The sequence below is a fragment of the Armigeres subalbatus genome, chromosome 3, assembly GCF_024139115.2.
Source record: "Armigeres subalbatus isolate Guangzhou_Male chromosome 3, GZ_Asu_2, whole genome shotgun sequence".
Classification (NCBI taxonomy): domain Eukaryota; kingdom Metazoa; phylum Arthropoda; class Insecta; order Diptera; family Culicidae; genus Armigeres; species Armigeres subalbatus.
In genome coordinates this window covers 161,473,688-161,489,402 of record NC_085141.1, presented here as the reverse complement: position 1 = coordinate 161,489,402, position 15,715 = coordinate 161,473,688, and the positions used below count along the sequence as shown (strand labels likewise).

General features: G+C 40.2%; 2 protein-coding genes across 3 annotated transcripts in view; both read right to left on the bottom strand.

Annotated features, from left to right (window-relative positions):
* The window catches only part of LOC134225600 (facilitated trehalose transporter Tret1-like), a 69,885-nt gene that overhangs the window by 8,461 nt on the left and 45,709 nt on the right, over window positions 1-15,715 (bottom strand). The gene's annotated exons all lie outside the window — the stretch shown is intronic.
* On the bottom strand, window positions 3,896-6,214 carry LOC134225602 (uncharacterized). Its single transcript, XM_062705802.1, has 2 exons — window positions 4,337-6,214; window positions 3,896-4,270 (listed from the first exon to the last, which is right to left on the bottom strand). The coding sequence occupies exons 1-2, from the start codon at window positions 4,474-4,476 to the stop codon at window positions 3,943-3,945; spliced, it is 468 nt and encodes a 155-aa protein (XP_062561786.1). The 5' UTR covers window positions 4,477-6,214; the 3' UTR covers window positions 3,896-3,942.

Sequence of the window (15,715 nt, the reverse complement as noted above, 5' to 3'; positions counted from 1 at the left end):
GCGGGATTTATCCTGATCAGAAATTTCAAATTCCAGAAACTTTGCTTGAACCTCCATGTGGATCGAAAGTCGACTATTCTTTCCCTAGTTCTCTTCTCTTCAAAATTCAGTTTGATTTGGAGCAATGATTGTTCCTAACGGCAAGTGCTGTTCCTCAAAATCATTTGAATTTGGAAGAGTGAATCTGCTCGAAAAGAAATAAAGCCTTCGCTTCGGTAGCTCAAACAAAACATTCTTGAGTCTCCAATAATTTTTTTTTAATGGAATATGGGATCTGCGTGCCGAGATTTGGTCAGCTATGTAGACCTATTCAACTGCCAGTTCTCTGCTGTTTCAAATTCAATTTAATTAATAGCAATGATTGTTCCTATACGGCAAGTGCTGTTGCTCTTAATTACGTGAATTTCAAATAGTGAGGCTCACTACCTAATTGAATACGTACTACTATGTCGCCATGATCTGGGCAGGTGATTAGTCCCTCAGAGTAATTAGGTTATATAAATCGGTATTCTACAACTAGCGAAAGAACAGCTTTAAGTTACCAAACCAGTTTTCGTCAGAAAAGATCGCATTTTACCATTCACAGAACCCACAGCATACAAGGCCAAAATCAACTATTTTCTTGCCAACACTTGTTGGCTAAATAAGGTAGAACTAGTTTACTATAATATAGAGATCAGATTAGGGATTACTTCTCTTTGCTATTAGTGATGTCACAAGTTACATCTTGGACTAAATTCTAACAAATAATCACAAATATTCCAATTCAACCATTCCATAATCATTCATTAATACATTCATTCTTTTACATCAATTCCAATTATTCATTTCGTTCATTCATTAATACATTCAATTTCCAATTATTCATTTCATTCACGCTTTTCAATTCAATAATAACATTCGTTCAACTTACTTAATTCTAAAGCATATGATTCTAGGGCGCCCTAATATTATGGTTGTTTCGACGGTCACTCTAGAGTCTCTGATTTCCAGAGAACTGGTGGCCGTTTTGACGAAACTTAAATTTAATGAACCGGTCTCACAGCTGCTTCTTCTCTTCCTCGCATGCGAGAAAATATTGAATGCAACATGAGAGGCCTTTGCACTCGATTGATTGAGAAAGCCTTTTGCTCAACCCTGCGAATGTCGACTAATTGGAAAAAAACACTTGTATGTGTGGGGGTAAACTGTCAAAAATGTTTACATTTTAACCAAATGAAGAGGTAAACCACCGTGAATCGTGATGATTTTTCACATTTTTCACGGTTTTAATGGTGTTTTGCCGGTGAAAGTTAAGGTTATACGCATCTATTGTGATTAAAGGTATGCACAGGTGTAAGTTTTAATTGTTTTGTTTATTTTTAGGTCCATTGATGAAGCACTGTTGGTGATCAAGGATTTCAATAAAGTTACTTTTGCATTGAGCTAGCCAGGTTTTAAATGACTTGCTGGCCATATTCCAAGGGGTTTTCCTGTGAGATCTTCCAGATCATACGATGAGGAACCCTTTTTAGCTTTAATTTTGCATGGAAGATACTGCTTACCATATTTGGAATTGTAGTTGTCTACGGCGCTCGAAGGTTTCATGTTTCTCCTGTAAACCAGCTGGCCCACAGAAAATGATTTGGAGAATCGACGGCTACGTAAATTATAGTGTTGTGAAGAAGATTGATGTGCTTTTGAAAGATTGGTTTTAACGATATCGTAGATTTTGAAAACATTTGTTTACGTCTTTCATCTCGTTCATCATCAGTTAATGTTTGGTCGTGGCGGAATAAACGATGGTCGTTTCCCACTTCTGACAACTCCGTGCCGTGAGTAATAAAATACGGCGTCAGTCCGGTAGAAGTGTGCTTTGTAGTGTTCAGCATCAATTCTATTTCGGGGATTTTAGTATCCCACATTCGCTGATCGTCCCGTACGTAGGTCCTGATGGCCGTATTTATTGTTCGATTCACTCGTTCGACAGGGTTAGCCTGAGAGTGATATCGCGAGTTAAACCAGTGTGTGATTCCAAAGCGGTCAACCAGATCTTTGAAAACTTTTGACACAAAAGTGCTGCCGTTATCCGTGATGATAATTTCTGGCACGGAGTTTCGATAGAACCATTGATCCTTTAGAATCACACATGGCCGAACTATCTAATTTTCGGACGGGGTGTATCATCACCCACTTTGAAAAGTAGTCGGTGATTACCAAGAGATGTTGATTGCCCTTTCGACTGCGGGGGAGGGGACCAACGAAATCGATCGAGACGATTTGCCATGGACGAGCTGCATGCCGCATTTTGCCCATCTCAGGAGTGACGGCTACGAACGGTGGCTTAACTTCTTTGCACATAGTGCAAGCTTGAATATACGAGCGTATGTTTGGGCCCATTTTAGGCCAATAATATCGCTTTTGGATACGATTCAAAGTTTTATCGTAGCCTAGATGAAAGGTTTCATCGTGATTTTTCTCAAAATTGCCTCAATTTCATTGGGAGACGGAACAATCTTCCACTAATAACGGCTGTCGTACGGTAGGTTCTTTGCCGTAATGAATTTCATCAATTTGCCGTCTTCCAAGCGGAAATCGACATAGTCATCAGGATGACTCATGACCTTCTCAACCAAGGAGGCGTGCCAAGATGCAGTAGATGAATCTTGGACTACAGCTACACTTCTGGACAAGGCATCTGGGACTACATTTTCTTTTCCCTTTCTGTGTACCACAGACATATCGAATTGCTGTAGATCCAAGCTCCATCGACTGCACCTTGACCCAACTTTCCATTTGGTGTTGAGGATATGAGTCAGTGCAGATGAATCCGTGATGAGCTTGAAGTGATACCCTTCAATATATCCACGGAAGTGTTCAATGGCTAACAATGCTGCCAAAGCCTCCTTCTCTGCGGCATGGTAATTTCGTTGGGGCGTTGTTAATTTATGGGAATAGTAAGAAACAACTCTCTCACCATCCTCTTGTTGCTGAGTCAAAATACCCGCTACCGCGACGTCGCTAGCATCGGTTTGGATGGTAAATTCCCTCGTAAAATCAGGGCTACCTAATATTGGAGCGCTTACGAGTCGCTCTTTAATATTGCAGAAGGATTTTTCAGCCTCATCTGTCCATTTGATGATTTTAGCTTTTGTTTTAAGGAGATCTGTGAGCGCCGCTGTGATTTCGCTAAAATCAGCTATAAATCTGCGGTAATAGTTTACCATTCCTAAGAATCTTCTTAGTTTTGTAATAGAATTTGGCCTCTCATATTCAATAATGGGCCGAGTTTTTCTGGGTTGGCCTGAAGGCCTTGTGTACTAAGAAGATACCCTAGGAATGGTAATTCTGAACGCCGAACTGGGATTTTTCCAGATTGATTGACAAGTTTGGCTCTCTTAGTCTGCGCGCAATTTCTCGCAGCAGCTGCACGTGATGCTCGAATGTCTCCGTTACCACGACAATATCGTCGAGGTAAACGAAGACAAACGGTTCCAGTACACCGTGGCCCAGCACTCGGTCCATTAGTCTAGCCAAGGTGGCGGGACTATTGACCAAGCCAAAGGGCATACGGGTGTACTGAAACAAACAAACGTTGGGCGCCATTTTGTTACGTTTAACTATTCTAATTCAACGAAATTTTAAAGAAATGATAAAACTAAGAAAACTACAAAACTAATTCAATTGGGAAAAATTCACTAAAATAAAACTATATTAATACAAGAAAATTTACTAAACTATTTACACTTCAGCCCTCTCAGGGTCTGTCCGGGATAATCGTTGGGGCGGACTCACTTCCCAAGCTTGCAATGCGAATTCAATTTCAATAAAACGAATGATGGAGAAAAGGGATTTGCGCGTGAAATAAGTATGCTAAACACTAGATATCAATTCAAAGTTCACTGGTTGGGTTTATTTAATATTTACAGGAGTTCACTGAGTTTATGGGAATGTACAAAATTTTCACCTGACTTCAAAGGTTGTGGCGATTTCCAGTCGGTCGGTGGATGTTCGGACTATTGGCTTCGACCGGTCCACTTCCTCACCGATGGCTACGTCGACGATTGGGTCGGGTCCAAGGATGCAACGTCCGAGGTTGAAGGGGGGCGTCGCACAGTTCTCTTCTTCTTGTACCGGATGGGTGATTTCACTATCACTTACGGTCCACCTATCACAGGCCGTTAGATCACCCTCGGCAATTCCGATGATGGGTGGTGACATCAAGTTTTTTTCCGAGACACTATCTCTGCCAATTAGCAGTTCACTCGCGAAACAGCTAGGAATTTTGTTCCTAAAGGATTCAGAAAAAAAACTTGAAGAGAGCAACGGAAGGTTTAAACTGTCGGAATTTTGTTACCAAAAAGAGCCCTTGGCCTCATCCTGCTTAGGCTTATAAGGCCTTCGATGACACAGCAAAATCCAAGTATAGGAGAACATTTCCCGGGATGGTTTTGTCTGTGCACAGTTGGTACCGCGCGCCATGATGGTTATGTACATATAGGATGGGATACACTTTTGACAGATCGATACCAAGGGGATAAATGTGGTGAAATGGGATTTTTTGAATTCAATTTTCTTTTCTTTTTTTTTTCAATCTTTTATTTTTTTAATTATTTACATTAAATTTTAGGGTAAATGGTATCTTAGGATAGGGAATATAAGGATTTATTTACATATTTACAGTTTTATTTATTTATTCTAGAATTAAAGCATACTTATTTACAAAAAAAGGAAAATGGAAACTAAACGATAATAAAAGAATCAAGTTTAGGGATTGTGACCTATTGGAAAGGTAACATAGCACCGGAACTCCTTTAGCAGTGGAATTCGTACATCAACCTGTTAAAGAGAGTTGTAGAAAAACCTTCGCACTAAAAGTCGACCATACAACACATTTTGAAATTTAGCCTATGGGATGAGTTATTGACAAACTACTAAATGATCGAACGCAGATTACTTAATGATCGATACGATAACATCCTTGCTTAAAAGCAAAATATCTGGAAAAACTCCAGGTGTTTTCTAAAGGTTTCCAATATACTTCTGAATGAATTCCTACAAAATCCCAAAGAATTTAAAAAAATATCCGAAGCATTTTCCGATTGTTTTTACAGTAAAGCAGTAATAGAACGCTAGTGGCGCTGTAAATATTGAAATTATTCTGCCAAAATATGCTTCGATAAGCTTAATAGCCTAACGCCATGGACCCAGCAAATTCATATTTTTGCATCAACACATTTCCTGGAGGAATCTGAAGGAGTTCTGAAGGATTTCCTGAAGAAATTCCCAAACATATTTCCGGAACATTTCCTTAAGAAGTTTTCTTAAGTTTATTTAAAAAAAAAACAGCTGAAATAAACTTCAAAGAGATTTCCGATAAAATAACCAAGTTTCCAAAGAAATTCAAAAAAAAATCAGAAGAATATCTGAAGAAATCTGCAAAGTATTTTATAAAGGTATTTCCGAGGGATTTTCACAAGACATTTTCGAACAAACACCTAAAGGAATTTAAAAAAATCGTAAAGGAATCGCCAAATGCATCTCTAAAGGAATTTCCAAAATAATTATGTTAGGTGGGACGCTAAACAGCCCTGACACGACGGCCCTCCGGCGAGACAGGAGGTTTGCGCAGGCCCAATAAGCCGCCTGGAAAACCAATAATTACGAACAATATAAGAGATGATGCGAATCGATATAATCAGCAAAGACCTAGGCGACGAATAAAGGATCACGATTGGAAGCTTGGAACATGGAACTGCAAGTCGCTAGGTTTCGCAGGTTGCGACAGGATGATCTACGATGAATTACATCCCCGCAACTTCGATGTCGTGGCGCTGCAGGAGATTTACTGGACAGGACAGAAAGTGTGGAAAAGCGGGCATCGGGCGGCTCCCCTTTACCAAAGCTGTGGCACCACCAACGAGCTGGGAACCGGCTTCATAGTGCTGGGTAAGATGCGCCAACGCGTGATTGTGTGGCAGCCAATCAACGCAAGGATGTGCAAGCTGAGGATTAAAGGCCGTTTCTTCAACTATAGCATCATCAACGTGCACTGCCCACACGAAGGGAGACCCGACGACGAGAAAGAAGCGTTCTACGCACAGCTGGAGCAGACATACGATGGATTCCCACTGCGGGACGTCAAAATCGTCATCGGTGACATGAACGCGCAGGTAGGAAGGGAGGAAATGTATAGACCGGTCATCGGACCGGATAGTCTGCACACCGTATCGAATAAAAACGGCCAACGATGCATAAACTTCGCAGCCTTCCGCGGAATGGTAGTCCGAAGCACTTTCTTTCCTCGCAAAAATATCCACAAGGCCACATGGAGATCACCTAACCAAGAAACGGAAAACCAAATCGACCACGTTCTAATCGACGGTAAATTCTTCTCCGACATCACGAATGTCCGCACTTACCGCAGTGCGAATATTGAATCCGACCACTACCTCGTTGCAGTATGCCTGCGCTCAAAACTCTCGTCGGTGAACAACACGCGTCGAAGTCGGACGCCGCGGCTTAACATTGGGCGGCTACAAGACGGTAGACTAGCCCAAGAATACACGCAGCAGCTGGAAGTGGCACTCCCAACGGAAGAGCAGCTAGGCGCGCGCAGCGTATCTTGAAGATGGCTGGAGAGATATTCGATCCGCCATTGGTAGCACCGCACCGCAACCATTGCACTTGGCACGGTGCCTCCGGATCAGATAAACGACTGGTATGACGGCGAATGTGAGCAGTTAGTAGAAGAGAAGAAAGCAGCATGGGCGAGATTGCTGCAACACCACACGAGGGCGAACGAGGCACGATATAAACAGGCGCGGAACAGACAAAACTCGATTTTCCGGAGGAAAAAGCGTCAGCAGGAAGATCGAGACCGTGAAGAGACGGTGAGGCACTGGCTAGCGCGCTGCACTGGGTCATTACCAAGAGGAGGAAGTTTTGCCGCAGGAGTGGATGGGAGGTGTCGTGTGTCCCATCTACAAAAAGGGCGATAAGCTGGATTGTAGCAACTACCGCGCAATCACATTGCTGAACGCCGCCTACAAGGTACTCTCCCAAATTTTATGCAGTCGACTAGCACCAATGGCAAGGGAGTTCGTGGGGCAGTACCAGGCGGGTTTTATGGGCGAACGCTCCACCACGGATCAGGTGTTCGCCATTCGCCAAGTACTGCAGAAATTCCGTGAATACAATGTGCCCACACATCATCTATTCATCGACTTCAAAGCCGCACATGATACAATCGATCGCGACCAGCTATGGCAGCTAATGCACGAAAACGGATTTCCGGATAAACTAACATGGTTGATCAAAGCGACGATGGATCGGGTGATGTGCGTAGTTCGAGTTTCAGGGTCATTCTCGAGTCCCTTCGAAACCCGTAGAGGGTTTCGGCAAGGTGATGGTCTTTCGTGTCTGCTATTCAACATCGCTTTGGAAGGGGTTATACGAAGAGCAGGGATTAACACGAGTGGTACAATTTTCAATAAGACCGTCCAGCTATTTGGCTTCGCCGACGACATAGATATTATGGCACGTAACTTTGAGAAGATGAAGGAAGCCTACATCAGACTGCAGAGGGAAGCCAAGCGGACCGAACTAGTCATTAACTCGTTGAAGTCAAAGTACATGATAGGAAGAGATTCAAGAGAAGACAATGTGAGCCACCCACCGCGAGTTGGCATCGGTGGTGACGAAATCGAGGTGGTAGAAGAATTTGTGTACTTGGGCTCACTGGTGACTGCCGAAAATGATACCAGCAGAGAAATTCGGAGATGCATATTGGCTGGAAATCGTACATACTTTGGACTTCGCGAGACGCTCCGATCGAATAGAGTTCGCCGCCGTACCAAACTGACAATCTACAAAACGCTCATTAGACCGGTAGTCCTCTACGGACACGAGACCTGGACAATGCTCGTGGAGGACCAACGCGCACTCGGAGTTTTCGAAAGGAAAGTGTTGCGTACCATCTATGGTGGGGTGCAGATGGCGGACGGTACGTGGAGGAGGCGAATGAACCACGAGTTGCATCAGCTGTTGGGAGAACCATCCATCGTTCACATCGCGAAAATCGGACGACTGCGGTGGGCCGGGCACGTAGCCAGAATGTCGGATAATAACGGTGGTTGGCGACGTGTAGCCATGGACCGAGCCAAATGGAGAAAACTCTTATATACCGCACAGGCCACTTCGGCCTTAGTCTGAATAAATAAATAATAATAATGTAAATATTGCATTGCAAAAATGTTTCTAATTTATGTGCAGATTTCGTTCAAATCATGGTAAAATATAACCCTGCAGGGTTATGGCCCCGGGTCACAAGTTCACTTTATCTTTTTTTGCTCGTTTGTTAAACTCTATCTAACTCAGAAAATACTTCATTGGAACACCCAGTACATTGAAATGTAGATACTTTTATGTACATCGTTAGATTTGTATGGAATTATGTATGAAGTATGAAGTTCTGAAGCAATTCTTAAAATCCGGAGGATTTTCCGATGGAATTTATGGAGAAATTTTCCCTACTCTCGGATAATAATGATTTTTCCTTGAAGAGAACGTATAGATTCAGCGATTTGGGAGTGCTGCTCGATCACAAGCTTACATTTAACTTTCATCGGTCTAATGTGATCTCTAAGGCCAATCGTCAATTGGGGTTCATCTCAAAAATCTCAAAAGACTTCACCGATCCCCATTGCTTGAAAGCTCTGTATTGCTCTCTCGTACGTCCAATTTTGGAAAATGCCGTATTAGTTTGGATGCCTTATCAGGTAACATGGAGTTTGAGAATGGAGAGTGTGCAACGTAAGTTCATCAGGATAGCATTGCGAAATTTACCCTGGCGTGATCCATACAACCTTCCACCATATTCTGATCGCTGTGGCTTGCTTCAACTAGATACGCTGGATCGACGCCGAAGAATGCAGCAAGCAGTCTTCATTTCTAAGCTCTTGAACGGAGAAATTGATTGTTCTAGGCTGTTATCATTATTGCACATCCGAGTTGCACCAAGAATTCTACGAAGTGGTTGTCTACTGCAACCGAGGTTTCACCGAACTGGTTTTGGATACCATGAGCCGATGACTTCAATGATTCGTACATTCACGGCTGTCGAGGAACTCCACGATTTTGATGTGTCTTCTAATTGTTTCATGTCCAGATTGAAAAGATCCACGTGCATATAGATTAAAATTTTTAATTCATGTAGACAACAGTCAGATGAATGTAGTTACCAAATAAAGAAATAGGTGATCTTGCCGCGATGGGTGGGCTTACGCCATTAGCACTGATATGGCAACCAAAGACATATCCTGTCGTGGTGGTATCACATGGTGACTATTTTTGTTCAATGCCGCGTCACAATTTGGCATTGACGCACTGATTTTGCGGATGTGCATGTGAACCAACGGACATCGTGTCTTGGAGCTTGGAATAGTGATGCAGTGAGGTGGGCCTCTTTCCTCAGTAATAATGAAGTAAAATCTCCTCCTTTTTCGCAATACTTTTCTGATGAGTGAGAACTGATGATGATGATGATGATGAGTCGTAGCTACGCTTAAATCTAGCTAGATAGGTATATATAGAGAAAATGTAATCAACTTTATGGACATTAATAGGAAATTGACATTAATAGGATTCATTGAGTAGAAGTTTTTTCAAAACTAGGTGCGTGGCGCCTCTCTTATTTTGTTATGTTTCAAATTAAAGAGCCATAATATAAAATACAAGGGGCCCTCCTTAGCCGTGCGGTAAGACGCGCGGCTACAAAGCAAGACCATGCTGAGGGTGGCTGGGTTCGATTCCCGGTGCCGGTCTAGGCAATTTTCGGATTGGAAATTTTCTCGACTTCCCTGGGCATAAAAGTATCATCGTGCTAGCCTCATGATATACGAATGCAAAAATGGTAGCCTGGCTTAGAAACCTCGCAGTTAATAACTGTGGAAGTGCTTAGCGAACACTAAGCTGCGAGGCGGCTCTGTCCCAGTGTGGGGATGTAATGCCAATTAGAAGAAGAAGAAGAATATAAAATACCACACATGACAACTATGGTATACAAACAATCTAATAATGGCTTCATTCTCGATAAATTTTATTAACAGATAGGGAATAAGCGTGATGAAGCTTTATTTTGCCACCGAAAAGTAAATCCTATAGCTGACCACGACTTAAAGCCTATCCACGTTAATTTTCCAACAGTTAGATAATGTTCAATTCATTTGTGGCCATTTCATCAATTTGGACGAGAGCTAAAACATGCTGAAAGCTTACATTAAATGAGCTGTATGACCCCTAAATCCCCTATAATTCAATATTTTTAATGAATTACCGTGGGGCATCGAAATCCGTACACTTAAGCACCTTCTTCTTCTTCTTCTTAATGGCATTACATCCCCACACTGGGACAGAGCCGCCTCACAGCTTAGTGTTCATTAAGCACTTCCACAGTTATTAACTGCGAGGTTTCTAAGCCAAGTTACCATTTTTGCATTCGTATATCATGAGGCTAACATGATGATACTTCTATGCCCAGGGAAGTCGAGACAATTTCCAATCCGAAAATTGTCTAGACCGGCACCGGGAATCGAACCCAGCCACCCTCAGCATGGTCTTGCTTTGTAGCCGCGCGTCTTACCGCTAGGCTAAGGAGGGCCCCACTTAAGCACCTTAGTATATGAAAAAGTCATTAGAAAATAAGAATCGAATGTAAATAAAACGTTTGTCATTGACACAGACGCATGAAGGCTTCTATTTTTGAAGTGTTTCACATTTACTCATTAAAAACTACGAAAAACATGATAAAATAATGATTTAAATCAACTACTCTTGACTCGAAATCCGTCCACCGTGGACGGATTTCGAATCAAAGGATCAAAATCCGTACAGCTATTTCTTAACTAAATATTTAAATTGAAACAGTCTGATTGACTAAACTACCATTGTAAATAGTTCGATACGCACCTTGATCCCTTCGATTTTTATTCCGCTTATCTTATGTAATGATTTGCAATTAGCAATTAAAACACAGTTATTTTTGGTGCAATTAGCTCTACCCGAAAACAAAATGGCGGCACAAACTCCGCGTTTGGTGGGTGGAGATTTGTTTTTGATTTTTGTTGTTTTAATTTCAAAGCCTTCTTTCCAATTCTATGCCTTAAAAGCTTACTGTCAAGTATCTGAACAGGATAAGATTAATTATTCCTACATTAATTACCTTTAACCTCCTTTAATTTATTGATATCTCATGAGGTGGACGGATTTCGGTGCTGTACGGATTTCGGTACCGCACGGTATATGATTATTTGTTATTTTCATTATATAATTGGAAAATATCAATTAAATTAACATTACTACATCATTTCCTTGCTTAGAATCATTGAGTTATATTATTTCATAGGGGAATTTGGGCAAAAAGGTAAGAAAAAAGAGTATCTCCCATCACCTCCTATCTATGATCACATCAAGACTCATAACATATGACTATTCTTGTCTAGTTGTGCTATCGGGTATGATTTGGAAATGTTTGGCATCGGTACTATTCAAAAGTTTTTTAAAATCGTTTTTTACTCAATAAATAACCAAATAAAACATTTGTGAAACGATTTATTTCATTAATTTTTGTTCGGCAAACATTTGTCAATATCTGTTCAACACTTTAAGACAATAATATCATCACTTATCTGTAAATATTACTATTTTTTACACAATACATGAAAATTGCGCATAAAATGCACTTTGATGCCTATTTGACCCCAAAATCCCTAAAATTTCCAACTTTTACCAACAAAATATATTTAGTGCCATTCTGTGGATCCACAGTGAAGAGATAAACACAATTTTAGAACAATGTCTAAAAGATAAAATGACAAATAGTTTGGAAACTCGCGATATATGGGGCATTAGAGCAAAACGAGCTGAATAACTACATACAGAAGCGTTCCACGTCCATGAAACAGCACTCACTGAATTCTTTATCAATTTTTTCCATCTTTGAAATCGGATTTCCCCATTGTGCATTGATGAGTAGAAAAAATCAATGAAGAGAAATTGATCAATGCAGTTACGCCCTTATGATACTAAGCGCGGGAATTCTTTCACAGTTGCTATTGCTAATATAATTTCTAATTGACAATTAGCAGGAATGGAAACACTATCAGTGTTGTTGACCGCAGTTTATTCTGGAACCCGTAGTAGGCCCGACTTCCACAGATGATCCGCCTTCGTATTTCACGACTAACATTGTTATCAGCCGTTAGCAAGGATCCAAGGTAGACGAATTTCTCGACCACCTCGAAAGTATTCCCGTCTATCGTAACACTGCTTCTAAGGCGGGCTCGGTCGCGCTCGGTTCCGTCCACTAGCATGTACTTTGTCTTCGATGCATTCACCTCCAGTCCAACTTTTGTTGCTTCACGTTTCAGGCGGGTGTCCAGTTTTGCCACCTTTGCAAATGTTCGGCTGACAATGTCCGTCCATGTCATACGCGAAACAGACAAATTGCCTGGATCTGTTGAAAATCGTACCCCGGCTATCCGCATGACACCTTCTAGCGCAATGTTGAACAACTGGCACGAAAGTCCATCACCTTGTCTTAGTTCCTGTCGCGATTCGAATGAACTGGAGTGTTCGCCCGAAATTTTCACACAGTTTTGCACACCATCCACCGTTAGAGGTGTGCGCAGCCGCCGCCGACATTTTTGCATCGGCGCGCCGCCGTTTAAAAAAAATGTCACTGATCTATAATTTTCCACGCCGATTCAAATTTTCAGTGGAAACTCCAAAGATTCAGTGCAATTACCGTGTAATTTCCGGATAGATCTCTACAACATCACGTTGAAACTCCAGAGAATTTTTCGTGAAGATACCAATTATTTCCATACAATATCTTGTTGAAATTTTGAAGAGCTCTCCGTAAAAACTAAGCGTAAAAATTGCGAATAATTTCCCGTTGAAATCCAAAAAAAATCTAATTGAAATTGAATTGTTGAACAGAAAAGAGTCGTTCGGTAGAAAGCCACAAGTCTGAAAGATCTTAGGCCGAATATGTCGTTTAACCGAAAAGACTATTTGGTAGAAGCCTTAAGAGCAAATCGATAACTTGTTTTAATGTTGTGAAATCATCGATTATGTTTACTTAATTTGATATCTGTTTGGTCGTTTTAACTATAAAAAAACAAAATACTAATGATAGTAATAGCAGAAATATCTTACTGTGACATCCAATCAAAAACTATTCCTGCTGTCGATCGAAAACTAATTTTGATATTAGAAACAAAATAAGTACACAGTTTGATGTCATAACATCCAATTTAGTAATCTACAGCAAAATGAGATTAAAATATGTTATCAATCAAGATGATTTATACATATTTGAAAACAAATTATGAATCAATTTGACATCAAAATCAAAATGTGTTTTCTATAAGATCTCATTATGTTTTCAGACTTTGCTAGGATATCTAGCCTAAAGATATTTGGTCGAGAATGTCATTTGGTCAAACAGTTCCTCTGGCTGAAATTTGTTTTTAAATATGTATGTCCTTCGGCCGAAATAGTCGTTTGGTCGAAAAGGTCATTTGGTTCGGCTGAATTGGTCATTTTGAATATTTTAAAGACAATAACGAGAGATTTTTTTGAATTTCGCCCTTTTTCCAGAATATTCATTTGAAAATTAATTTCAGATTTTCCACGGAAACTACTTTCAAGTTTCGAGAACTCTTTGAAATTACCAAGAGGAGCTCTTTGGATTTACCAAGGAAAGTTGTTTCGGATTTACATTACTAAAAATGTATTTTCTGTAACCTTCTTTGAAAAGTGTCGTTCGGCTGAATAGATCATTTCGCCAAAAAGACGTTTATCCGAATAGGTCATTTGACAGAAAATGCCGTTCAGCCAGAAGGGTTGTTTTGCAGAAAGGAATTTTTTGGGCAAAATTAGCATTCCTACCCAACGGCATTTTCGGTCAAATGATCTATTCGGTTGAACGATTTTTTTTCGGCCAAATTACCAGTTCGGCTGAATGTCCATTTCGGCTGTATGTCGTTTTCGCTCAAACTATCAACATTTATGGTCAAACCATTTTTGACCTAACAGTTTTGGATAAACGTTCAATTCGGCTTAATGGAATTTGGTTAGATGGCTTTTAGCTTAAAGACCAGTATCGACTTACAAAGTAGAGAGGTTACGAAATTTCGTTCAACGGTCGTTCGAGAAAAGGCTTTTTCGACGTAATTGTCATTAGGCCAAGTGGATGGATATTTTGGATTAAATTACTGCCGCTACTCGCATATCAGTCCCATTTTGGTTTTCGTCACTTTTGAGTTAACACCGTGAATAGCATTTATTTTTATCATACTTCCACATAACATGATAAAAAATGATACTTTGTTCGGGAGAAATGTGAAAAAATACCAAACCAACCTTGTCCCATATTGAATGTACCCGCATACCAGTCCAATTAAGAATTTACATAAGTGGATTGCTCAAAATTCAATTATTTTCCACAGCCCCCTGAAACGGCTGTCATCTGCATACAATGTGATTGAAGCCGAAAACTTGGTGCTAAACTTGGTGCTAGCTGTCAAGCGATGGCTTTAAACCCGGTGCACAGTGACGCATGCGACAATATTGTTCGAGGGCAGATTTAATTCGAATAAAAAACAAAATAAACAGTTTTTTTTTATTTTAGGCTCGATTTTAAGCTGTTATTATAAGAAAAAGCGCACCATCTAAAATATGTTTCAAAACTTTATTGCTATTATCTCTATAGCTGATATCAAATTAATTATAATAACAAATTTGTCAAGTCTGCCTGATACCCATATCGATATCTAAACAGTTTGATAGATATCTGAAATAATTTGACAAATATTTGGTATTGTTATAAAGAGTGGGCTTTTAATTCCTAATGCATCTTTCTGTTTGAAAACCAAATTTTTGCAAGTGGAAAAAATAAGACTGCAAACCAATTAACTGATTGATCAGCAGTGATTCATTTTTCCTTCTAATTTTAGGACACTATTCTCGTTGGAATCTGACGCAAAATAATGTTTTAATTTTGTTTAAATAAATGAAAATTATCTTGCTGCTCAGAAACGCCGGGTAAAGTGCATTGATCCGAATTCCGTAGTTAACATAACGTGTTCAATCGTCAAAACATAAAAGAAATATTTGAATCTCGTGAATCTCATTTGCAGAAAATAGAACAACGCTGTGCAACAGTTTTGAGCTTTTGAATCTGAACTTAAACAAATCTAGGGCAGCTGCTGGGAGATGCACGTCTTAGATTCATATTAAAATTAAATGCACCAATTTGAATCACTACTAAACTGATTTAATTCTTAGGTTACTTAGGATTCTTAAGATTAACTCATAATCGGCACATTTGCGACATGGGCAGTATAGTTAGGTTTCTTGTCATCCAAAAGAACTTTTTCCGGTGCATGTTGGTTATTATTTTTAATTTCCAGATGTTTACGCTAAGTCCATTATGCTTCCAAAAATTATTATTCTTATAAATTATTATGGTCCAGAGTAAAGCAAAATTTTATCCACAATGCGACATTCCACTTCCAGTTGGATCAGATCAAATGTAAAGGAAAAAGGTTCCAATAGTAGTGCTGTCCAATGAGAGCTTGAAGTAGCTCGAAGTTTCTCCCTTTCCTGCTCATGCCCATTTGTTGACAAAAAAGAACGAGCAGGACGGGTACAACTTCGAGCTACTTCGAGC